This window comes from Lissotriton helveticus, chromosome 3_2 (assembly GCF_964261635.1).
Source record: "Lissotriton helveticus chromosome 3_2, aLisHel1.1, whole genome shotgun sequence".
Taxonomy (NCBI): domain Eukaryota; kingdom Metazoa; phylum Chordata; class Amphibia; order Caudata; family Salamandridae; genus Lissotriton; species Lissotriton helveticus.
In genome coordinates this window covers 253,765,150-253,791,757 of record NC_136062.1, presented here as the reverse complement: position 1 = coordinate 253,791,757, position 26,608 = coordinate 253,765,150, and the positions used below count along the sequence as shown (strand labels likewise).

At 43.2% G+C, this 26,608-nt stretch overlaps 1 protein-coding gene across 2 annotated transcripts in view; it reads right to left on the bottom strand.

Moving 5' to 3' along the window:
• Positions 1-52: 52 nt before the first annotated feature.
• Positions 53-26,608, bottom strand: part of UBE2Q2 (ubiquitin conjugating enzyme E2 Q2) — a 758,043-nt gene continuing 731,487 nt past the window's right edge. For both annotated transcript variants that reach the window (XM_078685153.1, XM_078685152.1), the window contains exon 13: positions 53-1,743. In XM_078685153.1, coding sequence (XP_078541279.1) covers positions 1,712-1,743 — 32 coding nt within the window. In that variant the 3' untranslated portion in view covers positions 53-1,711. The remainder of the gene's footprint in view (positions 1,744-26,608) is intronic.

The window sequence follows — 26,608 nt, the reverse complement described above, 5'->3', positions numbered from 1 at the left end:
ATTAGAAATTCCTCTAAAAATGTACTGTACACAAGTCAATTGTAACACAAGGTTATTCTTAAAATGCTTCTTTATTCATAAACTTGATGCAAGTTTACAAATTACTGTACATTGCTAAATATTTTGCAATGAAAAATGAAATCCAAAACAAAGCATGCCAAATGTGCATTGGTCAGACTGGTAATCCATCAGAATATTAAAGAATTCAAGAATGTATTCAAGATTTTAGCCTTATGTTTTAAGGAACTTTAATACGCAAAAGGGCCCTTGCCTTTCTGTTAAGGCCGCTATCCCATCAATTGGCTAACAGGAATTTATACAAATATATGTACAACCCACCCCCACCCCCTTAAGAGCAGAAAAGTTGGGGAATGATCATTCGCCAAGCTCCCTAAAAAAAGACCGATTTTGAAACAATACAAATAAGGAGTAGTGCCAGGTCGCACCCATTCCATTTTCCACACTGCAGCTACAAAAATGTATTACAGCCCTCGACTGGTAGGCAAAAGGAGCACAGTTTTATAGATTATATTGAATAGACATGCTTCCGGGATCTGAACAAAGTGCTTAATCCATTGTGCACATCTTAATACCCAGACCTTGGGCATAAAAATCTGTTCTCACTAACAAACTAAACAACAAATTTAGGTAAGGCAATAAAGTAAAGCAATTACACAGATTTGCATTCATTTTAGAAGACCGAGGGGAGAGGAAACATTACCAACAGTTTGTTAGGATTCATATCTTGCAAAGATCGTGGCTATAGTGCCACAATTTTGATTTTACGAAGATCCAGATGACATGCCCTCTTCTTCTCTTGATTTCCTTAATCTTTTTTACGTTTAAATATAATTAAGGATTTATTCTTGATTTTTTGCCAATTTCTTTATAAGTTTACTAGTTTACAAATGATTGCAACAACCCGTTAATAAAATGGAACACCTAAAAAGGTTTAGTATTTTAAATAACTTCAAGCTTTATACCGTGGCTCCATTTGTAGGTACACTGAGCCAAGCCCAGGAAGTACTGCTGCCCCAGTCGAAATTACTAGCTACACAATTTAACTGGAACAGCCCCACTCACTCTCCGTAGAAATATATGTATTATCCAACGCAAGGACCTTCCCAAAAACAGCTCACCTTTACAGTCATAAACACAAAAATATTTTATAACTTAGCTAGCACATGTGGTGTTCACCACATTGTTAATTTGGCAATACTACAGTTTAATTTCTCTTAGTCCTGATAACTACCGTGATCTAATGGCATTGAAATATCTTGAACAGTAAACAATATTTTTTTATTTTAGATTTAGACCTGAAACCTTGTTGGCTTTTAAGGAACCTAAAATGCAACACACAGCAGTTGAGATCCTACAAAGAAGGCCAGCCACAAAAAGTAGTCTATGACACCATCAAACCCTCTGATTATACTGATTCTAAACTGCTTCTTTTAAAGACTTTGTAAATACAGGGATCAATGGCCAACACTGCACAAGGCCCAGATCTGCTTTGAGACACCTTGTTAAGATCATCATTTTAGAAAGCTGACATACTGCCATTCAGTAAACGGATTATCCACTAAATTAATTAGTAGCTAGGTATGCAGTGCAGCTGTTATGGGGAGCTCATATCTTGTGACTGTGTTGGAAATATATACACATATGTATTTATATTTATATCCACATTGGTCCGTATTCAAGAAGGTTCCAATTAACCATCTTCTTTTGGAGGAGTGTACCAGCCTAAAAAGAGAAAAATATAATTTAGCATCTAATATCTGCTACGAACATAGAGTAAAAGACTTACTAACAATCATAAGGAAAACAATATACAAGACAAACAAGCTTTATTCGACGATTGTCATAAAAGCATACAGTACATATAAATGTATATATAAAATGAATAAATACAATATACATCAGTCAAAGTGAGTGCTCACATCAGTTCTCGCTTGAGAACTGAACTCCGCAAGCATTAATAGAACTGCTGTGCACTGATCTCATTACACTATAGTCAAGACCCTTCCCGTTTTTCCTACCAGAGCACACTGTTCATGTTCGCTAAACTGCATCGCTTACCATACTCCCTTGGTTAAAGTATTCGTTTTTCTTTTTCCCCTCACTCTGCATTCGCTCGAATCAATGATGGAAATGATTACTTACCTCTGACTAATTTCCAGTCACCAGGCTAGGAAAACCAGTAACATGTAACTCACAGCCGTTATAAAACAGATTTAAAACAAATGTGGTTGTAGCTTAGTCACCTTATAGTTCGGGTGTGCCACGGAATCAAAGGTGTGGAGACGCTTAGAACAGCTATCATTTCACTCTGATTTTTGAAAACCCATCGCCGGGGAAGTGCTGCTGCATGTGACAACTGTTCTATATTCATATGTTCAGGGCAGCTACTCCGCTATGGCAGAGGAGTGAAGCCCCACTGCTTTTCGCAGTGGAAAAAAGGAAAACTAAAATAATACCAACTATACGTTATTATCATTTTATTTTGCCTGCTGCGGCGTCTCGGGGGTGGGGCAGATCTGCTCTGCTCTCAGTGTACGGGGACAAGTGGTTGGCACTATGTAAGTGCGCATGAATGTTTGACCGGCCCTCTGGGGCTAGCCAAACATTCATGTGCACTTTGCAAGTTCTCCATGCAGGTTTCATTACAGCCTGCATGGGGAGCATGCCCAGCCCCTTATTCTCTGGCTGAGCTCAATCACAATGCTTCATTGTAGCGTTGTGATTGGCTATCGGGAGGCTGGGAGCCGGGTGCTTCCTGCGTCCTTTGCTGAGAAGCCAGGAATAGGACGCGGGAGAGGTGGTTGCCAACCAGCAGGCTGGCCGTCAGATAAATGTTTTTTTTTTTTTTAAACCTCTCATCCCCCGCTCCTCCCCTCCCCACTGCTGCTTACCGGGAGCAATCACTACTAAATATGCTTCAATCTTCAGCCGCCCTGCAACTCTGCTGAAGAACAATTTTCTTGTCTCATTTGTTGCAAATCGCATGGCAGTCCCACACATTGACTTTGAATACAACTCCGCTAAATGCGGCCTGTCTGGAATTTTTATTTTCACAATAATGTAACTGAAGATCATTACACGAACATCTTGTAAGCGTCAATACAATTCATAAAAACCACAATCAGAAACTTTTTTTAGTCTTTCTTCTTTAACCTCTTCAGTTCATTTAAGAACGAAGTGGACTGAGAAGCATGCAGCCTAAAACCATGCATAGATCCTACACATAGAAGACAACATGAAACAGTAGTCTCTTCCTGATTCAGATGAAGTGGGGGTGTATAGGCATGTCCTTGTTTGTATTACTTACGAGGAGAGTTGGCAGCAGTTACATGAGTTTTAAAAGGGTGCAAGAGAAAAAAAACAACCACTGGCAAGGCCAATAACACCTACGAGAGCTACTGGCTTGGCCAATGATTTGTAGCCAGGTTTTTCAGTAATTATACCCCATCATGGATGGCCGCCTTTTTCTTTTAAACATAATTTATTGATTTTGTTGATATAAACAATCCAAACGGTAATGACAAAGTTTTACATTTCAGAAGTCATTGCACATTATACAGTGTACTGTGTGAATATATTCATTAACATACTAATCCTTCCATTATATTTATCACATGCATAAATATTTTTATTCTCAGATGTTGTGCGCCTTTACGCATTTTTATGACTCTGTAATCGAGCCTACCGACCTAGAACATAACCTTCCCAACTCCACATGATCCCACCACCCCTCACTCCCTATCTGGCTCACTGCCTTGCTCGTCGTCGTATAGTGCAATTGTACAGTTATTCTTTGGGTGTCTAGTCATACATAATCTCATTTTAGAGTGTGTTATATAGGGGGGACTGTGTTACATAGGTTTAGCAACTTGTGGACAAGGGGGCGAATCTTGCTAAGACCCAGTGGATTCCGCCAGGTCCTTAGCCTTTAATGCCTCCAACATCTGGTCCCACTCCATGGATATGGGAATTTGGTGTATCCTGCGTAATTCCTCTCTTCCGACGATGGCACTTTCCGCCCCACCCCATCGGACCATCTGTGTGTGCCAGGTGTGTGTTGAGGGGGAAGAAGCTGATTTCCACCTCATTGTGATGGCTCATTTCGCTATGAGGATCGCCATATCTGCAATTGTGTGCTGCATTCTCCGATTTTTCAGGCGGGGGGTGTAGCCCCAATAGGAAGCTATCTGCTGTATCCCAGACGGAAGTATCTGTCTTGTCTTGAATTACGCCTCCTATTCTTGACCACAAACCCCACAAACGTGGACATTCTCATAACATATGGAGTATATCAGCATCCATCGTCTTACATCTAGGGCAGCAGATTTGTGCATCTGGATATATACAGTTGAGGCGATGTGGGGTAAGGTATGCCCTATGTAAGGTCATATATTGAATATACTTGAATTTAGCATTGTGGGACACGTTTCTGGGGAATTCTAGAGCATACTCCCGTAAATTCTCTACCAAGATCCCCGACCCATTTTTCCCGTAAGTGCATCAGAGATGTCGCAACGTGTGTTCTAAAGTCCCTGTACAACCAGCGGATTAGGTGACGCCCCTCCCCCATCAGATATATTGCATGCACCAGTCTGTGTGTGGGGGGTTCATCCCGTTCGGGGACCAGTGTTTCTTTGAATAATAAACTATAGTAGCGTGCATCATAAATAGTGTGTGGGGAACTCCCTGGTTGCGGATGAAATGGTTATGGTCCGCCAATGTGCCATCTATAAATAAGGTTCCTACTGTTGTCACTCCCTCATGTGCCCATTGGGAAATCCTTTGTCTTGTAATTAATCCTGTTGCAGTAGGTATTCCAAATACTGGAACATTAGGCGAGTATGGGCCAGTTCGTTTGGTATATTGCAATGACAGCCTCCAGTATAGGAGGGCTGTCTTGAGCAAAGAGGGAGTCTCTGGTGGTATTTTGGAGTCCAGCAATAGTAGTGTGTGTAATGTACCTCGCTCTAATTTTTGCGTTGTGTACCCAATTTTATTTAGATTGCGTCCTCCAGCCAATACGACAGCCATTGCAATACGCTCGGAAGACAGGAGCCCCCAGTCCTCCCTCATCCGGTTTCAGTTGTAGTTTTGCCAGGCTCACCCTCCTTCGGCCCTTACCCCATATCAATTCCATGAGAAGGGTATCCAGTGTGCGAAAAATCCTAGCCGGGATCGAAATCGGTATATTAGTAAAGTAATATAATAATCTGGGGAGTAACATCATCTTGGAGATGGCTATTCTACCCATAACCAAGAACGGTCCAGATGTCTAGGAGACCAGGGCGCGTTGTAATTTAAGTGTTTTCAGTAGGTTCCCTACTAGTGTAGTGTAGTTCCTATATTCCCAATAGGCTCTGCGCATTGGAATAATATAAACAGCAGTGTAGACATAGGACTGAGGTCATTTAGGTCTCTACTGACTATATTAGACTTAATTAGTGTTGCCAGCTAGCTCAGAGGTCACTAGAAACTTTCTTGAATGTTCAGGAAAGAGTTAACTCTCCTGATTTAGACAAGAAGGGATTCGCTTCCGACAACCACATAAACATGACAACTTTGCTCCCTCAGACTCAGAATAAAGAGTGTATCTCTAGAGTCGTGTGAAAACAATAGACAACTATTTCACTCAGTCAATGGTGCATGCTTAATTTCACCAGAGTGCAGAGAAATCGAGAGACGGGCGTTTTCAATAAAAGGTGTTATTTATTGAGCAGTCTTCTTTCTCATGCAAGAGAAATAAATTGCCACAATTGCAATACTTAACATGAAGTGCGTACAGTAAAAGGAGTATTATGAAATAATACTGTAAAAGCATTGATATGGTTTCTTAGCCATATGATACTTTAAAACGGATAAAATACATACATACATATAAACATTGACTAACGTACTCAACTGGTGCTTCTAATCTACGCCTACCCCGGTGTACCTGACCTAAGCCTAATACGTGGGAAGGAGTAAGTAAGTTGCAGTTTAAGTTAAGTTGGTTTTTTGCCAAGAATCTTAATCAAGAAATCTCTTAAGGGTTTAGTCAGCTCCGTACCTTGGTTCTAGAATGAAGGAGGTCTATTATCTCGTGTCTCAGGACTCGATCTCCAAGCAAGCCGCAAGGGTGACTGGAAACACAGGCGCTGGATTTCTCGGCAAGAGAAAAGACAGCGTCTCAGTGCGTCAATGGGAGGGTCGGCTTCCTTCGGCTCTCGCATCAGCTGGGCGTCGGGCAAGTAGATAGCCGCTCTGCTCCAAACCACCGTGTGCTTGCTTAAGGCAACGTTGGTATATTTATACCTGAAAGGTGCCGTGTTTGACGTAAGGTTGGACAAAAGACGTCACTAAGAACTAACAGTTCTTTCTGGACTCCAGGAGTTCTTTTGCAAATCAAAACAAAAGCAGGGCGAATTCCCGGGCTCCTGGAGGCTTGGTTTGTTTAAAGAACGTGTTGTACTTTCTATGAGTATATGGGAGCAGCCTTGCCGTATTTGGACTGCATGGGCTATGACTAGATATGGACATGATTCCAATGCCTTTATAAGGATATGCTTTGTTATAACCACATAAGGGCATGAATCGGGGATATCTAATTAGTGTCCTAGATAGATTCACAACACCCACTCCACGTATTAATGTCCATCATTACTAATTACTAAGCAATATTAAACATAACGATGCATGTGTTTTCCAACCCACCCCAAAATACATAAATTGCATTTGAAATGTTGTATGGTATATACACGAAAAATGAGTATTGGTACTGTACGTTTTTTATGCAGTGGTATCATTCAGTTAAATGCATATATAAATGGCTGAATGATTTGGGAAAATTACACATGAAATGGCTCTAAATACAGAAAAGAAGGTCGAGACCATTTCATCACATATTTATACAATAGGTGCTAGAGGCTGAGGTAAAATATTGTCTCTAGTATCTCTAAAAATAGAAGCTCTGTTCTCTAAGAATAGTTCTACTTTAAGCAGAGTACCATGTGCCAAAAAAAAGGTAAATATTTTGAAAATGGAAAAATAATAATTTCGCTTTCAGGGGAAAAAATAGTTCCAATTGTTTTCAGTAGTTTTGTTTATCAAAATTGAAGGCCGAATTCAGAGTTCAGGGAACCCTGTGTGCTCGTTATTATAAAAGTTATTCTTTTTGTTCAGGGGAGAACATCATATCAGACAGGCTTGCGAAAAATTGGTCTACAACATCAGGTGAAAGTTCGACCAAGTTCGAAAATGCTGAAATTGTGCATATGTGAGAATGATTGCTATCATCGATGTCGGGATCAGCAATGCTCACAGAAGGTTGTACCTGTTTGGTGCTGCTTTCCTCTCTTACTTTACCCCCACCTACTCGTAGTGGTGAAGTCTCAACGAATGCCGTCATCAGAATAGGTAGCCGCTGGGGACAACACGTTGCATGAGTCGTTACTGGACCTAGCAAAGTATCGATATCCATTGGTACTGCTGATGGTAGTGTCAGACAGACGTCTAACACACATTCTTTTCCGCATAGCAGACATCGAAGCATAGATAAGATGCAATCTTGCCAGATTGGTCTGAAAGAAAGATACCATGTTGCACTCAGATCTCTTAGGGCTAATCCGAGGACTCTAGTGATTTGGTCTCGGTAGCGTATTGCTGAGATCGTCTCTTCCATTGTAGCTGGAGTTCTGTCTGGTGCTTGGCTTGCCATATCGGAGCAGAAGGATCAAAAATAAAATTCCTGCTACAAGTCCCAAAAGAAGAGGCAGGCCGCCGAAAAAGGAATGGACAAAATTCGGGAAAATTTCCCAGAACTGTATCAAAGGGTGCTAACAGTCCCGAAAAAATGGTCTTCAATACATGTGCGATGCCACTGGTATCTGACATGTTTAAGATTTGACCTAACATTTCTACGAAATGTACGGGGCAATTTGTTAATAATAGGGTATGTATCTCTGCCGCTGTCCTTGCAACTTGCAGATCATACGTCTGTTTGGACGAGGTTAAAGGCACAGTTGTCTGTAAAAGAATGGACTTCATTCTGCTTAAAGTATCAATTCGAATAAAAGATATATTCAAAGAAGGCCATATTGCCGCCTCCATGTCTGGATTGCTATTTGGATACAATACTTGCATACAGCAAGTGACCATGGAACGAACGCTCACGAGATAGGCTTTTCCTGGCACCATGCCACAACAGCTGTGGTCACTTATTAGAACATAACTGCCGTTGGAAAGTTGTCTGAAAAATGGCTCTATCTGTGTTGCAGGAGTGCCGTGCAGGTGACATGAAAGGTTATTTGATGAACCTTCGCAGGCTCCATGCAAATTAATACCCTGGCACAGGAGTGTACTACTTAGTGATTTTTTACAATTGTTACCACTAAGAAATACCTCTTTTTTCCCTTCACTATAACATTTGTGTGTATAAGGTAAATTCCATGTTGACTTGATGTATCCCTTACCCAACCTTTCATACAGGCCTGCTGGTATATATTTTTGGCAATACTTAAACTGGAAAGCTGTTATTGGGGGTTGTAATCGTTCCATGTATTATCCATTCAATGACATCTCTCTGACATTGTCAATGGTAATCTCTCAAGTTTTCAATGCTTAGAATCGTATAGTCTTCTCCTTTTTGTGCCAAACTGATTTGTTTATCAGTAAGGTTAAAGATAGAAAATAATGACGTTATGTTGATTAGACGCCATGGCACGTAGCCTGAACGCAGGTTTTGCAACGTCCAGCCTAGCTGTACAATAGAACGTAATTGGGACTGACCATGTTGTAACATTAGCAAGTCCTGCTCTATTATATCAATAGCAGATGATACAATGCTGTCCAGTGAATATATTCTGGAGGACAGAGTCGTTAACCCATTGTCCACTACAGAAAGGGATTTTTCCAAATTTATACGATCAATTTCTCGTATTTTTTCTGCTGTTTCAATTTGTGTTACTTTCCAAGCTTCGTTGGAAGCAGCGTATATACCAGCGTATATGAAACGTTTGACGCTGTTTGCGTGGTCCCAGTATGAAATCACGCAAGTCAGCACCGTCTTTAAGTAAAGTCAAGTGTTGCTTAATTTCAGCCAGTGTGGATTTCTGTAGCCATTCAAGGCAGAGTTTCCCTACACTGTATGTTGTAACTATCCCTGGATGTTGTCTCTGGGAATATCTTGGGTCTGGCCTGTTCTGTTTTAACCCCTGTGTTTTGTTCAGGAATCTATCTTGACAGTTATTTGTGTCTGTGGGCCAGATCAACCATTTTCTCCAATCAGGATTTGTTCTGTTTTGGTGTAAAACATGGGATACGTCTATTTCCACCTCTGTAGTGCTATTACTATCAGGTATGGGCTTTGGAATAGACGGTTTGTTTATGTCTTTTATCTTGGCTAAACCAAGACAGGTTGTTTGTAGAATGGTGCCATTCAAGAATATTATTTGTTCTGGGATCATGCAGGCTCTAAATAATGCTTCTAGACCTTGTACCTGCCAGTCTTTTGAACCCCCAGATGATTTTTGTTTCAATGTTGTTTTTCCAAAATTCAAAACCAAATGTAGACATTTTGTCATAAAATTTTTCCGAATAAATCAATTTAGTATTTGTCAACATTGTTTTCATTCCGGTCTTATTAAACATTCTAAAATAAAACATTTCTGCATCACTTGTGTTAAACCCTGAGAAGTATGTGAATTTCTCATAAAATGTTTTCGAACTGCCTTTTGGCGGTGTAGGACAATGTTCCCATTGATTATAATTTAAAACATTTCTAGGTTGAGCAGATGTATGCAAATAGTGATGACCATAATGATTATAACAGTACATTTCTTCATAGTTTGATGAACCCTGCAAATAATCATGTTCTGTGAATTTGGCTGACATTACTAAATCTGACATCATATTATTAATATTTTCTAAGTCCCAATCATCAGAGAAACTACTTGGTGTCACAAAGTCACTTAAGGAAACCTTAAATTGGTGTGGATATTTCAAGAGCTCAAATCGGGCCATAGATTTCATAATCCGTTTTGTCCCATGCTACCCCACTGGGTATTGGATTGGCTGTTATGTTCACTGATGACAGTTCTCGTTTCTCGATGTGAGAGGATCTGTGAGGCTTTAGGACCAAGTTGATGTTCTGACTTGCTGTGTCCATTGTACTATATTTTCCATCAATGAATCTACCTAAACATAAAACCATGATGAGCCAAAGCAGGAGGAAAAGTACACCTTTTCACGTTGATGACTCAGTGTATGTATCACATGAGTCTTTTGTAGTTCTTTCTGTAAAAGAACTACTTGTTCCCAAAGCTTTTTATGCTTTATTGTGGCACTTGTGTCATCTTTGTAACCGTTTTTGATCCATGTCTGCATGTCATTATTGTAAGACTTGACGCAGTAATGCGAATCGCACACTATTAGTGTGGGGAATTCGCGATCTGCATTTTCAAGCGACATCTTTAAAGATCTTATTTCAGCTCGCTGAGCTGTACAGTTTGAGTGATTCAGTTTTTGTAATTGTCGGTCTGAATTTACCTAAGTGCCAGCGACCTTTAACAATCGCGCACACAGCATTGTAAAGTGGTTTACCCACAACGTAGTGTTGTGCAAATCTGTCTGTGTAAATCACACAGGTGTATTGTTCGAGAGGCAGAATTTCGATTGACAGAGGATATTCATTTTCGTATTCTAGATCTTCTAGTGTTTTCATTTTTGGATCAAACGCGTGTTTCACGTCTTCTGCAGCAAGAGAATTTTCCCATTGTATCCATTTTGGATCTAATACCACTGCATTTGGAATGCGTTGTCTTGTCACTGCCTCAAGGGATGATTCTGCTGTCAAAACAGATATGTTTCTCCCTTGGATTACGGCTCTTTCTTTTGCTACAGCAGTTTGAACCGCAGTTAGAATTTTTTCAGTAGAACTGAATTTCATTTCAGCTTGTGTGTACAAGTGTGATTTATAAGCTATTGGTACCGTTTCTCCCTCATTAGAGGTCAGGTACGTGAATCCGCATCTTCCTGGGATGACTCGGATTGCAAGGTTGCGTTCATTTGCGCGTGTTTGTAGTTTGTTTTAGCTAACATGTCTGTTTGTAATGATCTTAAAATTTCTGTGCGTTTCTGAGTCCAATTAATTGGTTTGAAATCAGGTTTTATTAATTCATAGAGAGGTTTAACCCTCTCTGCATAATTTACAATGTATGTTCTTCCGAAATTCAGGAAACCTAGTATTGATTGTAAGTTCTTCAGCGTTTTTGGTGCTTGGAGTACAGCACATTTCTCTAAGAAGTTGTCTGCTAGGCTTTTGCCTTTACTTGATAATTCATATCCTAAAAACAGGACAGTTAGATGGGCAATTCGTGACTTTTTAAAGTTAAATTTGTACCCTTCGTCTACGAACCCAAGTATTATGGTGTTCACTCTTTTCAAGTGTGTCTCCAGGTCGTCGTCTGTAAGATAGATGTCATAGACATATGATAATGCCTCATCATCATACATTTGTAGTAACTCTTACCCTTGCTGAGAATAATCCTGGGCTATTCTTGAATCCCTGTGGGAGTCGACAGAATTGTTTTTGCGACCCCATTGTTGAGAAAGCGGTCAAATATCTGCTTTCAGGTGCAATGTTTTGACAAAAGAAACCATTTGAGATATCTAATGTTGTTTTATATTTTTTGCGCACGATGTTATTCATTAGTGCTGCACTGTGTCAGTTTTGTACTGCAAATGTTTTGCAGCAGGAGTTTAGGTGTCTGTAGTCCAAAACTAGACGATATGAATCGTCTGGCTTGGAGACAGGAAACAAAGGATTGTTCAATTGTGAGGTGCATGTTTCAATCACCCCCTGGTATTCAAGTTGATCTAAGATCTCCCCGACTTGCTTTTTAGCTTCTTGCTTAACTGGGTACTGCCTTTGTGCAGTTGGTTGATTTTTAAACTGAATTTTATGGTGAGGAGAATCCTCATCTCATTCTACATGATTTTTATATAATGCAGGAGCTTGGGCCACTGCCCATTTTCTTGTAAATGTGTATTTTTTATGAATTGGAATTTGATTTGAGAAGGCAGGCATAATCCTTTCTTCACCCTGAGGGCACTCCCTGACAAACTCTGGTGGCCAGTCTTTCTCAGCTAACAGGATTAGAAAGGTTATTCCAAAAGAGACCCTTCATTTTCCTAGTTTTGTCCCCCTCTATACGCAATGTAATTTCGTATAATTTATGGGGTTTGCTAACTCTGGTGTCTGCAGTTTCTACTTGAATGTATTCATTCGTGTCCACTGTCTCCAGAAGATTCACCAGGCTCTTGCGAGCTATGGTGACTTCTGCTGAGCTGTCTAGCACTGTCTGGGCCCACTCTCCGTTTTTCAGTTGTGTCCTCAGAATCCTCGGCATGTGTTATTTTAATACTAGCTACCTTCTTTGGAAATTGTAATTTTTTACTTTGATGAGCAGGTTCCTTGTCTTTGGACTTGACGTGCTCTTCCTTGTGTTCTGACCGTCCTCTTCTTTCCGATTTCTGTGAGGAAGTCTGAAAAGATCGAGAGGGACGTGTATCAATATCTTGATATCTGTCAGGTTTTCTCAATTTATCCCTATCTCTAAGGTTGTATCTTTTCTCAGAGGGCTCCCTCTGGGGAGACTTGCCACCTCGTTCTGGAGATCTATCTCTCCGTTGAGGAGACCTTCCTCTGGACTGGAATCGTTTTTTCTCTGGGAGTGGATTGTTTATTACCCTCCTATCTCTTTTTTGGAGTGTTGAGATTATTTTTAATAAAGGTTTTTTCAGGATTTTCAATTAGTTGAGGTTTTATTGGTTTCCCACCCAAACTATCTCTACCTAGTTCTTCATAGGATTTGTCTATGATTCTGGCAAGTTCAAAAGGTTGTTCTGCTATATCTGTTTCTTTCAATTTCTGGCGGATCGCCACAGATGCTGCTTCTCCTTCTATGTTGGCTAGTAGTATAGCCGAGACTTGCTTAAAATCTGTCAGTAATTTCATACCTAGAGTTAAAGCAGGTTCTGGACCATATTCATTTTGAATCTGTCTTAGTACGTCTGATATAACCGCCATAGATGGAACACCATGTGTTTTTGTGTATATCGAAGCAAAGACTGTGCCCCAAGTGTCACAGTCCTCCACATGCGGTGTGATCCGCATTGGAAGACAGATAGTCAGAATTCTGTGTTTCTCATGAGGTGTAGTATCAGGAAATACCGCCTCTATTTGAGTGATTTTCTGGGTTAACCAGAATGGAATTTGTTCCCGTTTTGCGGGTATTTTGCCAATGGCTGATTATATATTCTGTGGTGTGATTTTATTTGTGTTCCCCTGGTGAGGAGTGGTCTGTGGAATTATTATTGCTGGTTGGACTGTTGAAGTCCGCATGACATATTGGACCAATTGTCTATGTATTTTAATTAGTAGTTTTAGCTGAGCTAATAGTTCTCGGTCTGACATTTTTTCAATGTCGGGATGTGGTGTGTAGCTGGCTAGAACCGGCCACGTGGCTCCTGGTCTACCTAGTGAACCGAGCCTGGTGATGTGATTTTGTTGTTTTAGGGCGCCTTTAAACCAGAGCAGGTGCTCTTGGTAAGTTAGTGGGATTTCAACATCCTCGAAAGGAGCGTATTCATCCGGAGGTTCCTCTATTTTGTAATAGTGGAATTTGTGTGTTACAGCGTGTGCTGCTGGAAAATGTATCCATGAGTAGAATACGTCTGTCTGCCGAGATTCATGGGCCTCTACCACGAATATTACTGTACCACCTCGTGATGATACTCCCTTTTCTATAAGTTTTTAGTTATAGTTTTTTTTACATTTACCGGAATGAATATAGCATTCGGGTCATTTTCTTGGAGACTTGTGTCATCCGCTAGGAGTTGAGCTGCTAATCTAGCTTCCTCCCTTTCGTCTTCACTTTCCGTCATTTTTACTAACAGAAAGTTTTTGTTGCAGATAAAGTTTCAAGGGAAACAAAGATTAGGTGCACAATATTTTGGAACACTGTATCCTTCAACGTTGACTAAACCAAAAACTAATGCATAGGAATCTCTTCCTACTAAGTTCCGGCGGATATTAACCATTTACCCACTCCAGACGTCTTTTGGAGTATTTACGGGGAAAAAGGGGTCTGTGTGAAAGGCACGACTGAGTTACTCTAATGTTTTGCGTTAGATTATCGCCTTAACAAACGTTGGACGCCATGTAGTGTAGTTCCTATATTCCAGATAGGCTCTGCGCATTAGAATAATATAAACAGCAGTGTAGACGTAGGACTGAGGTCATCTAGGTCTCTACTGACTATATTAGACTTAATTAGTTTTGCCAGCTAGCTCAGAGGTCACTAGAAACTTTCTCGAATGTTCAGGAAAGAGTTAACTCTCCTGATTTAGACAAGAAGGGATTATCTTCTGACAACCGCAGAAACATGACAACTTTGCTCCCTCAGAATAAAGAGTGTATCTCTAGAGTCGTGTGAAAACAATAGACAACTATTTCACTCAGTCAATGGTGCATGCTTAATTTCACCAGAGTGCAGAGAAATCGAGAGACGGGCGTTTTCAATAAAAGGTGTTATTTATTGAGCAGTCTTCTTTCTCATGCAAGAGAAATGAATTGCCACAACTGCAATACTTAACATGAAGTGCGTACAGTAAAAGGAGTATTATGAAATAATACTGTAAAAGCATTGATATGGTTTCTTAGCCATATGATACTTTAAAACGGATAAAATACATACATACATATAAACATTGACTAACGTCCTCAACTGGTGCTTCTAATCTACGCCTACCCCGGTGTACCTGACCTAAGCCTAATACGTGGGAAGGAGTAAGTAAGTTGCAGTTTAAGTTAAGTTGGTTTTTGGCCAAGAATCTGAATCAAGAAATCTCTTAAGGGTTTAGTCAGCTCCGTACCTTGGTTCTAGAATGAAGGAGGTCTATTATCTCGTGTCTCAGGACTCGATCTCCAAGCAAGCCGCAAGGGTGACTGGAAACACCGGAGCTGGATTTCTCGGCAAGAGAAAAGACAGCGTCTCAGTGCGTCAATGGGAGGGTCGGCTTCCTTCGGCTCTCGCATCAGCTGGGCGTCGGGCAAGTAGATAGCCGCTCTGCTCCAAACCACCGTGTGCTTGCTTAAGGCAACGTTGGTATATTTATACCTGAAAGGTGCCGTGTTTGACGTAAGGTTGGACAAAAGACGTCACTAAGAACTAACAGTTCTTTCTGGACTCCAGGAGTTCTTTTGCAAATCAAAACAAAAGCAGGGCGAATTCCCGGGCTCCTGGAGGCTTGGTTTGTTTAAAGAACGTGTTGTACTTTCTAGGAGTATATGGGAGTAGCCTTGCCGTATTTGGACTGCATGGGCTATGACTAGATATGGACATGATTCCTATGCCTTTATAAGGATATGCTTTGTTATAACCACATAAGGGCATGAATCGGGGATATCTAATTAGGGTCCTAGATAGATTCACAACACTAGAACGTCTTGGGATGTCCTATAGATTTGTATACCTAAATATTTGAAGGTTTGTGGTGCAACCATCAGGTCAACTGGACCAAAATGGACGGGTTCTGGATCTTCCCTATATTGCATATAGAAGGCTTGTGATTTTGTAGCATTAATTGCTAACCTTGAGACAGCTTCAAATTGCTGGAATATAGTAGGGATGGGCTCCAGATCTGCAGTTAGATCTTTGATATATAGTGTAAGGTAACCAGCATATGCTGACACTATATGTGTTGTCTCACCTAGTGGGATCCCTTTAGTCATCACATCCCTTTGAAGTTTAATGAGCAGAGGTTCTAAAGCCAGTACAAATAAATATTGGTGACAGGGGACAGCCTTGTCTTGTTCGTCTTGCCACCGAGTAAGAGCGAGATATGTGGGATCTAACCCGGGCAGTAGGTGCCGGGTATAGGTGTTTAACCCACTTCATGTATCCAGGAGTTATCCCGAATTTTCCCATAATTGAAAACATATAGTCCCAGTGTAGTGTATCAAACGCCTGCTGGAGGTTAAGAGAGATACAGCCAGTCTTACAAGGAAATCTTGACTGAGGATTCCACGACATAGTGCAGACGTCTTATGTTCAGGGACGTATTACGACCCGGAACAAATCCACACTGATCTGTGTGTATAAGTTTGGGAAGACAGGGGAGAAGCCGTTGGGCCAGTATTTTGCGGAGTATCTTATATTCGGTAGATAGGGAAAGAGGGCGATATCCTAACACGTCACGCGGGTCTCTGTTTGGCTTGGGAAGGGATATGACTAGTGCCTGCATGGTAGTTCGTGGGAAGATGCGGGTCTCCTGCGCCAAATTATATAAGCATGCAAGTTGCGGAGTTAAAGTATCTGCAAAGGTGGAGTAAAATTCCACTGGCAGGCCGTCTAGGCCTGGGGCCTTATTATGCGGTAGTTCCTTAATGGCCTCCTTCATTTCAGCCCTTGTGATTGGGTCATCTAACTCTTCCTGTGCATTTTCTGACAGTGTAGGGTAAGTCAGGCCGTCTAGAAGGTCTTCTATATGGTCCGGCAGTGTATTATTTGGGGAACTGTACAGTAGAAATGCGTTACTTACCTGTAACAGCAGTTATCCAGTATTGGTATCTTTCATAGATTCACATGCCTGAATCATTCCCCGTCGTCGGGGTGGGAGTCCCCGGTAAATAATTATAGTAATGTCACATGGACATATACTTAGTACTAGGCCAGAGGCCTCACATTAGTAGCCTATCTAGGTCCTTATGTAAAAAGGACCAAACTTTGGCCAGTAGCCAATCAGCCCTTATCACCCTCCTGACCTTCCTGAAAGGAGCCCTTGTCCCTCAGATTTTCGTAAGCACCGTGCCAAGTAGTACCTACTGAGAAGACTTAGGTGAGCCCTTCCAGGGGAGGCGGGTGGGTTGCATGTGAATCTATGAAAGATACCAATACTGGATAACTGCTGTTACAGGTAAGTAACGCATTTCTTATCCAGTATTATGGGTATCTTTCATAGATTCACATGCCTGAATCAGAATAGCAAGCAATAATGAGCACATTTCTCACATACATCTTGAAAGACATAATAAACTTATCATAAGTTGTTACACAGTTTACATGATACTCACAACCTGATAAGAAATGTGCGGTAAATTACCTGGAAGGTGGGATGATAGGAAGAAGGCTCACCTCTAATGAAATAGATGACGTAGGACAGCCTGTCCTACTGCTGCATCCTTCATAAGTTCAGAATCCAAGCAGTAGTGCTTGGTGAACGTATACGGCGTCTTCCATGTCGCCGCTCTGCAGATGTCGACAATGGGTACCCCAGCAAAGAGCGCCATGGAGGTGGCTACCGCTCTAGTGGAGTGTGCTCGAACCTTTGAAGGCAGAGGATGGCCCGCCTGTTGGTGACAGAATGCGATGGCCGCTGAAATCCATCTGGAAATGCTCTGTTTTGTCAATGCTAGGCCTTTCCTGGGCCTGCTAAATGCAACAAACAATTGGTTAGACTTCCGAAATTGCTCAGTCCTGTGTATGTAGAATTTGAGACATCGCTTGAGGTCCAATGAGTGCAGAGATCTTTCAGCCGCAGATGATGGATTTGGGAAGAACGATCTCAGGACAATAGGTTCATTGTGATGGAAAGAGGACGGAACCTTTGGTATAAATTTTGGATTAGTCCTTAAAATGACCCTGTCATTCTTAAACTGGATAAAAGGGTCTTGCACAGAAAAAGCCTGCAGTTCACTCACTCTCCTTGCTGACGTGAGCGCCAGTAGTAGAGCCGTTTTCCATGACAAATATTTAAGATCTGTTTTGTGAATTGGCTCGAACGGGTGTTTCATTAGTTGAGCTAGTACCACGTTTAGTTGCCATGTAGGTGGTGACGCTCGTACTGGAGGGAAAGTTCTGAATAATCCCTTCAGAAACTGCTTGACCAGTCTGTTGGTCCATAGTGAAGCGCCACACGAAGAACGTCTAAACCTGGAGATGGCCGCCAGATGGACTTTTATTGAAGCGTGTGCCAGCCCTGAATTGGCTAGGTGGAGCAAATAGGGCAGAATTTGTGCTGGAGTAGAAGTGAACGGATGCAATTTCTGAGCCCTACACCACAAACAGAACCTTTTCCACTTAAGGGAATATGTCTTATTAGTACTTTCAGCCTGGGCCCGGGCTAGAACGACTCTGCATTCCTGTGGAAGATCTGGATTCTGGAACTCTCTGAACTCAGGAGCCAAGCCGATAATTTGAGAGATGTTGGATCCGGATGTTGGACTTGTCCCTGGTTCATTGTAAGGAGATGTGGGCATGTCCTGAATAGAATTGGAGGTTCCAGCGATAGAAGGTGTAGTTCTGTATACCAGTGCTGGCGCGGCCACGCTGGGGCTATCAGGATCATGGTACAACTCTCTGCTTTCAATTTCCGGAGAACCCTTGGGATTAGGGGAAACGGTGGAAAGGCGTAAGCAAAGGTCTTGCACCATGTCATCGAAAAAGCATTCCCTAGGGATCTTTTCTGGGGAAGCCAGCTTGCGTAACGTTGGCATTTCGCATTCATTTCCGTCGCAAAGAGATCCAGGTGAGGCTTGCCCCAATGGGAGAACACTGAGTCGAGCGTCTTCTGGTCGAGCTCCCACTCGTGGCAAATTGAGCGCTGTCTGCTTAGCGAGTCTGCCAGGATGTTGTCTACTCCTGGGACATACTCTGCCCGCAGAGAAATGTTGTGCTGGAGTAGCCACCTCCAAATTTGCTGAGATTCGCGAGACAACGTCTTGGATCGAGTACCTCCCTGTTTGTTTAGGTAGTGCATTGTGGTGGTGTTGTCCGTCCTCACAAGCACTGGGAAGCTCCTGATTCGGGGTAGAAATGCCCGAAGAGCTAAGCGTACTGCTCGTAACTCTAGCAAATTGATGTGGAGTCGTTTTTCTGCCACTGACCACTGACCTTGTACTTGCAATTCCTGAAGGAACGCTCCCTATCCTTCCAGTGATGCGTCCGTGGTTATGACATAAGGGGAGACTGGGAGTAAAAAAGGAAGGCCTTTGTTCAAGTTGTCGCCCAGAAGCCACCATCTCAGAGCCTTTTTCATGACCTGAGTGATCTTGACCCAGAAGTCGAAAGATCCTGTACTTTGGATCCACTGATTTGTTAAAGCTTCCTGTAGAGGTCGCATGTGGAGACGACAATGCGGAATGAGAAATATGTTGGAAGACATCATTCCTAGCAACGACTTGAATAGTCGAACCCTGACTCTCTTTTTGGTCTGAATTTGGACGGCCAGGTTTCTCAGCTTGACCTGACGTTCCCTGGAAGGGAAGGCTTTCTCCTGTTGTGTATCCAATGTCGCTCCTAGGAAATTGAGACGTTGTGATGGACGTAGATTTGACTTTTCCTGGTTGAGCGTTAGGCCTAAGTTCTCGAAGAGACGAAGGCAGGCGGTAGAGGACTTGGCCACGCCTGTTCGAGTAGGAGCCTTGACAAGCCAGTCGTCCAGGTAGGGAAAGACTTGATGATGATGCTGGCGAAGGTATGCTGCTACCGGAGACAGACACTTTGTAAAGATGCGCGGAGCTGACTTCAGGCCGAATGGTAAGACTCTGAACTGGTAGTGCCTGCCTGCCACTGTAAACCTCAGGAATTGTCGATGACTCTTGTGAATGAGGATATGAAAATAGGCATCCTGGAGGTCCAAGGATACCATATAGTCTTTTGAATTGAGCAGGTGTAATACCTCCTGAAGGGTAACCATACGAAAAGACTGCTTCTTGAGGTATTTGTTTAGGTTTCTCAAATCCAGTATCGGTCTCCACTGCTTCTTCTCCTTTTTTCTGATCAGGAAGAATCGGGAGTAGAATCCTCTCCCCTTTTGTTCTCGAGGAACTCTTTCCACTGCTTTTTTCTGAAGCATTAGCAAGAGTTCCTGTTGAAGTATGTTTAGATTTTTGTGTTGCGCCGGACATGGTGGATTTGGAGGAGGATGCTCGAGAAACTCCAGAGTGTGTCCGAAGCGGACTAACTGCAACACCCAACGATCTGTAGTAATTTTCTTCCAATTGTGAAGGAAGTTGGTAATTTTTCCTCCAACTACGAACTGTGGAGAAGAGGTGGAGGCCAGCTGGAGAAAGCAGTCATTGACGTCTGTTATTGTCTTTCTTTCCTCCTCTTCCTCGAAAGGACGACTTGTTATATGAGGATTGTCCTTGTTGTTGTTGCCTCTGCTGATATTGAGGTTTGTACTGCTGGGAAGAATTATAAGAGGACTTGTAACCTTGATAGTTGCCACGAGACTGTTGTCCTCGACCTCTGGAGCCTCGAAAGGAATTCTGCTTGAATTGTAGAGTGCCTAGGGCTTTCGCCGTTTCGGTATCCTTCTTAATGCCTTGCAGCATGTCATCAATATGTTCACCGAAAAGGCGCTCCCCATCAAAAGGCATGTCGAGGACTTTGGCTTGCACTTCAGGCCGGAATGCTGTGGCTTTAAGCCAGCCCTGGCGCCTTAAAACTGCTGCTCCCGCCAATTGACGGAACTCTGTGGAAGCAATATCCAGGGCCACCTCTATCATCTCTGAAGCAGAGCGTTCACCCTCCAGCAAAATCTTTTTAACCTCGTCTTTCTGGTCTTCTGGAATCGCCCCCAGATATGGGGCTATATCTGCCCATATCTGTCGATTATAGCGACCTAGTAAAGCCAGAGAATTTGCAGCCCTGATTGATAGGGCGGACATGGAGGAAAATCTCTTGCCAATGGCATCAAGCTTTCTTCCTTCTTTATCAGGAGGAGCGGTCATGGTCGCTGACGGATTGCTGGACTTCCGCTGAGCGGCCTGAGATATAACTGAATCAGGTTTAGTTTGACCAGTCAAACATGCGGGTGCAGTGTCTGGGGCTTTGTATTTCTTTTCAAGTCTAGCCGGCACTGGAATGAGAGAGAGAGAGGAGTTTTCATTATTTTTTGTCCTTGCTCCCATATATAATCGATTACTGGAATGGCGCGAGCTGATCTCTTGAAGGGTTCTTTGAAATCATGAAGAAAACAGTCCTTCGTTTCCGATGCTATTTGGATGTTGAATCTTGCAGCCGCTCTTCCTACGATATTATGGAATCCCCCTAAGTCCTCAGGGGTTGAATCGTCCTGTACTTGGTCTGGGGATATTGGATCTGGGTTAGCATTATAATCAGAATCCATATCATCGTCATCATGTATTTCGCCTTCTTCATCCTGGGCCTCATCAATTCCCACTTCTTCCTCATATTCTTCCTCATCCGTAGAATTTTGAGGAGGAAATGTCTCTTGTTCCTGATGCACATCCCTCGGGAGAGGCCGCTGTCGATGTTTAGGAGTTGGTGTTTCCTGTGGTACCTGTACTCCAGAGGCAGGAGCAGATGATGGAAATCTTTGTTTATAATCTGAAATTAGAAATTGTAGGTCAGAAACAATTGAAGCTGGAAGGCACACCATAGGCTGAACAGTGGTATGCTCTTGAACGGATTCTTGAATTGTAATTTCCTCAAAATCTTCACAGTCCGAACTCTCATGAATTTTGATGTTGAGATGAGAGGGACTGGATGCTATGGGAAACATGGACTGATCTTCTGGATCTTCCGTGTCTAAAAACTGCGTTGGCAACAACTGTTGGACCTTGCTGGGTGAGGTCATCTCTGGTGTGACCAAACATGACGACATTTTAAAGTGTGTATATGTATACTTCAATGAGGGAGAGCCCTTGGAGTGTAAATCCTTTGACGCGGTGTCTGTTGATGGTGTAGCGTCTACTATTTTTGATGTTTCAGGTGTTTTCATTGTCATTGATGTTTTCGTCGACGACGACGACGTCCTCGTCGACGGCGGCGTCGACACTGTAGCATTCGACGACGACGATGCCACCGTCGATGGCGACGTCGACGGTCTCGTCGTCCACAGTCTCGTCGTCGACAGTCTTGTCGTCGACAGGCCCGTCGACGGTGGCGTCGACGACCTCGTCGACGACGGTGTCCTCGCCGACGAGGAACTCGTCGACGGCTGTATCTTCGTCGACGGTTGTGTCTTCGTCGACGATGGGATCTTCGTCGACGATGGGATCTTCGTCGACGAGGAAGTCCTCGTCGACGATGGGATTTTCCTCGACGCTGGAAGCTTTGCCTTCGTCGATGATGAAGCAGACGTCGACGGGAGCGCTGTCAAAGGCGACGACGACGATTTTGTGACAGGAATGACAGAAGATATTGACCTACCCATCGTAGACGACGTGGTAGAAGTCGATGCCATGGAGAAAGTAGACGCCGTGGATGTCGAAATGGAGACTGTCGACAACGTCACAGGCAGGCTAGACGACATTATAGCAGGCTTTTTTAATTCTGTCATCTGAAGAGAAGGCTTGACCTTAGGATGACTCTCAAAAGACTTTGGCTTCTTGTGAGGAGGCGCCACAGACTGATCTGGAGATGACTGCCCAGGCCTTTTTGAAGCGGAGTGGAAGCTCCTGAAGGAACACTCGCTCTCACCTGAGGAGACTACCTGCTCTTTGTTCTTTAGTCTCTGGAGCCACAGAAGCAGTCGCCCTTCCCTGTCCTTCAACGTCTTGACCGGGAGAGTGCGACAAATCAATACATTCCTTGGCAGAATGCGGAGGATAGAGGCAATACAGGCAATCTTCATGTTTGTCCTCTATATGTAACCTCATTTTACTACAAGAGGCACAGGGTCTAAAAAGCCCTTTTTTAGGAGTAGTAGCCATATTTACTACCAAAACTTGAAGAATAAAAGGATAAAATCCAAAGATATAGGAAAAAACCTGAGCAGAGCTCAGTGGAGACTCCCTTCAGCACGACGTGCGGTAGAAAATCTGAGGGACAAGGGCTCCTTCCAGGAAGGTCAGGAGGGTGATAAGGGCTGATTGGCTACTGGCCAAAGTTTGGTCCTTTTTACATAAGGACCTAGATAGGCTACTAATGTGAGGCCTCTGGCCTAGTACTAAGTATATGTCCATGTGACATTACTATAATTATTTACCGGGGACTCCCACCCCGACGACGGGGAATGATTCAGGCATGTGAATCTATGAAAGATACCCATAATACTGGATAAGTTCATAATTACTGAACGCGGTAATGATATCTGCCTGAGTATGTAATAAAGTGCCATCTTGTAATGCCACTTGTGGTATTGATATAGGGTGAGTCGGGGTGCATCTCGTCAAAGACGGGCCAGTAGTGTACCCGACTTGTCTGCTTCAGCATGTGCATGTTGTGTGAGTGCTCGGTAATCGACAAGGCGTAAATCCTCAAGGAGTTCGGCATGCCTAATCCTTCCCTCTTGTAATTGTTTTTGATTGGAGGTATCAGTATTCGCTTTCCTCTCCAATTTATGTAGGGAGTCTTCGAGTGCCGTGCGGGTCTTATTGATTTCCTGATGGGCCCTCACTGTAGCTCCTATGGATGCGCACCTTATCACTGAATTAAAGGCATCCCATTCTATTAGGTGAGAAGAGGCTGAGTTCGTATTTTCATTTAAATATGTGGTAATAGTCGCGTCTAATTTATCACTGCAGACAGCATCTTCCAGCATCTGTGGCCATGACCTCCAAGTCGGAACCGGGGTGGGTACTTTTCCCCAATCTTGAAGAAGTTCAAGTGGATCAGAAAGTTTTGCATAGGTATGTACCCTGGGAAATTTGAGGTGTGATGGATGAAGAACAGAATATTCTGTCCAGTCTAGTGTGTAGCTATTGTGTTGTAGAATGGAAAGAGTATTCACGATTTGTAGGATTTCAGAGACGCCATACTTCTTTATGTGCCCAACCTTCCGCCCAGGGCCTCAGGAATTCTGCGTGATTAGTGGAGGCAGTTCACGAATCGGAGGGTGGGAGCGGTCAAGGTGTATATCAAGGGTAGAATTATAGTCCCCGTCCAGTGCCCTTGGGATATCAGCCCAGTCCGCTAACACTGTGTTCAGGTTGGTGAGGAATTTATACTGTTCATAATTTGGAGCATATACGCTACCTATAACTATGCGTATACCGTCAAGGGTCCCACGCACCACCGTGTATCTTCCCTGTACGTCTATTCGCTGTTCTATATTCACGAACGGTACCCCGTGTCTGACCCATATGAGTGATCCTCTTGCAAATGCAGAATATGACATATTGTATATTTGGCGCCTCCATTTCTTACGCAATTTTATTACCTCAGTCAGTAAGATGGGTTTCTTGGAGGCAGGCTATCGGTATTTACCATCTGTTTAACTGGGCATGGATCCGATGACGTTTGTGTACTGAACCTATCCCTCTAACATTCCATGGTAACATTTTATAATTGCCCAACACAGCCATACATTTGTCTGTCCAGTAATCTTGTAACTGCCCCGGTATGGACAACGTACATTGTGTCTTACACAACTTTGAGTGAGCCAACAATTTATTAAACAATCCCAATACTAGGACCAGCACTAAAACTACGCTGGTCCAATCAATAAGCAAAACAGTTGGAAGGTCCAATCGGCTAAGATATTGAGTATCTGGGAGGCGCGATATCTACACGGAACATAGTACCTTCGGTCAGGATGGAGCTGCTCACGTCAGGACACTTGTTACATGTAATAGAGAAATAAGACAACTGAGTGAAAAAGAACAACACAGGGTACATTGACGAAACCTTACTTCCCTCCATCGTGGATTCTCGTTAAATTGAGCTAGTTATCGCCTACTGGTTCTGTATAGCACCAGCCAAACAATGTCTGCACAATTTGTGGTGTGATTGATGGGAACAGCTCGCCATTGCTGTCAGAGTGCACCATATCATCTGAATGTTCTGAAGAAGATGGCGGGTTAGTATCTTGCGTGGCGGCAGCAGCAGCCAAGGCCTACTCCTGACCCAGCAGGGCCTGTTCTGGGGACGGGTTCTTCGCTGCAGTTCTGCAGGATGTTCTAGTCCGTCATGGTCTCTGCCCGGATGGTCGTTGTTGTGCTTGTTGTGTCGTCAGGTCTAGATTGGCAGGCGCTTGGGTAGAAAGGGTGATTTCCAGCCAGTCGTTTGCATGCTGCCGCCATGCAAGATACTAACCCGCTCCCGGGCTTTAAAAAAAAGTGAGACTTTTGTTCATGAAGAATTTTCAAAATGGGAGGAAACAATAGTGCGTACTTTAGGTTTAATGTTTGGAGCTTCTTTTTCAGAGTCAGAGGTAAATAGGAAGCACGTTGCCGTTGAACTGAAACTTTATAATCAGGGTACAGGGAAATTCAATAGTTTTCTAATTGGATGGGCACCTTCTCCCTAGCCCGCCGGAGGAGATTGCAGTCCTTATAGTTTAGAATGCAGGAAATCATCGTTCTTGGTTGTGCTCAAGCTATTGGTCACCCCAATAGTATCCGATGGGCCCTCTCCACACAGAAGAGGAGCAACAACCCTTCCAGGGCCATCTGGTCTCCTACCCACTGCCCCATGAATTGCATTGCATTCGGGCCCTCCGATCAGTCTGGCCAACCCAGCACACAAATAATATTGCATCGAGCCCTACCTTCAGCGTCCTCTGCCCTTTCCTGTAATCCAATCAGCTGTTTTTGTATTTGGATTATGTGCTTAGAATGTTCCTTGTGCTATGTCAGCAGTTTCGTCAAATTTTGTTTATTGTTTTTGACTATATCGGCTAGTTTCTCATGATCTGCCTTCAGAAGGGTAAAACCAGTTAACAGCGAGCCAATTTGTTGTTCAACAGGTTTACGGGTGTCACAATAGGTGTATAGTGTGTTTTATGCTGTCAGGTTACTTGGAGGGAGTGAACAATAATTCAGAATGGGGCCTGTCGTTCAGCAACGGTATCGGGGTAGTAGTTCTGTTAAATCCTCTATTTTCTTTTCCATAAACATTTTTATTTGGATTTCAATCTTAGATACGTCATAAATTAGTCAGACCATATGCGACTGTTACAACATTACAATCAGTGTTATCAGTGTCACAATAAATAGTAGCATGGGAATCCCCCAAGTAGGTATGGATATACTCTATCATTGGATTGCAATCTCCCACCCTTTCCATGGAGGATGCTGAGAGTTACCGAGGGGGTGGTTGTTGGCTTAGTTGCCGGTGTTTCCCACCTGTATGACAGTCTCTAGTTCATAGTCCCCTGTAAAGGGTGTCTGTAAGTGGAAATCCATAACCATAACTGAACATAGGGATTTGGAACCAAGGTAATAACGGGATCAAGGGGGGGGCGCATACGGTGGGGGGCAATGTAGTGTAGCTCCGTAGCTTGCCACCAGTGTATGCAGACTGTGCTACCCTGATCATTGGTGCATGGTCCAGGATAGTGGGGCCGGGGTGCGCTGGTGGAGTCGGGGAGGGGAGACTGCACAGGCGGTTCAGTGTGCGCCTGGACCGGGCATCACTTGTGTGTCCAGCTGGGGTTCCGCGCCATCTGAGTGTGGTTGCTTAAATACGTGTAGGATCATCGCCCATTCTAATAAGATAGGTCGCTTGCGTGTGCCTCGAGCTTTGACCAGTAATGGGTGAGTCGGATTGGGAGTGGGAGTGGTTGTGGTGCCCGGAAGCAGCATTCGCATTAGCTCCGGGACTGTTACCTGTCCATCAGGGGTCTCTGTTTCCCTGAG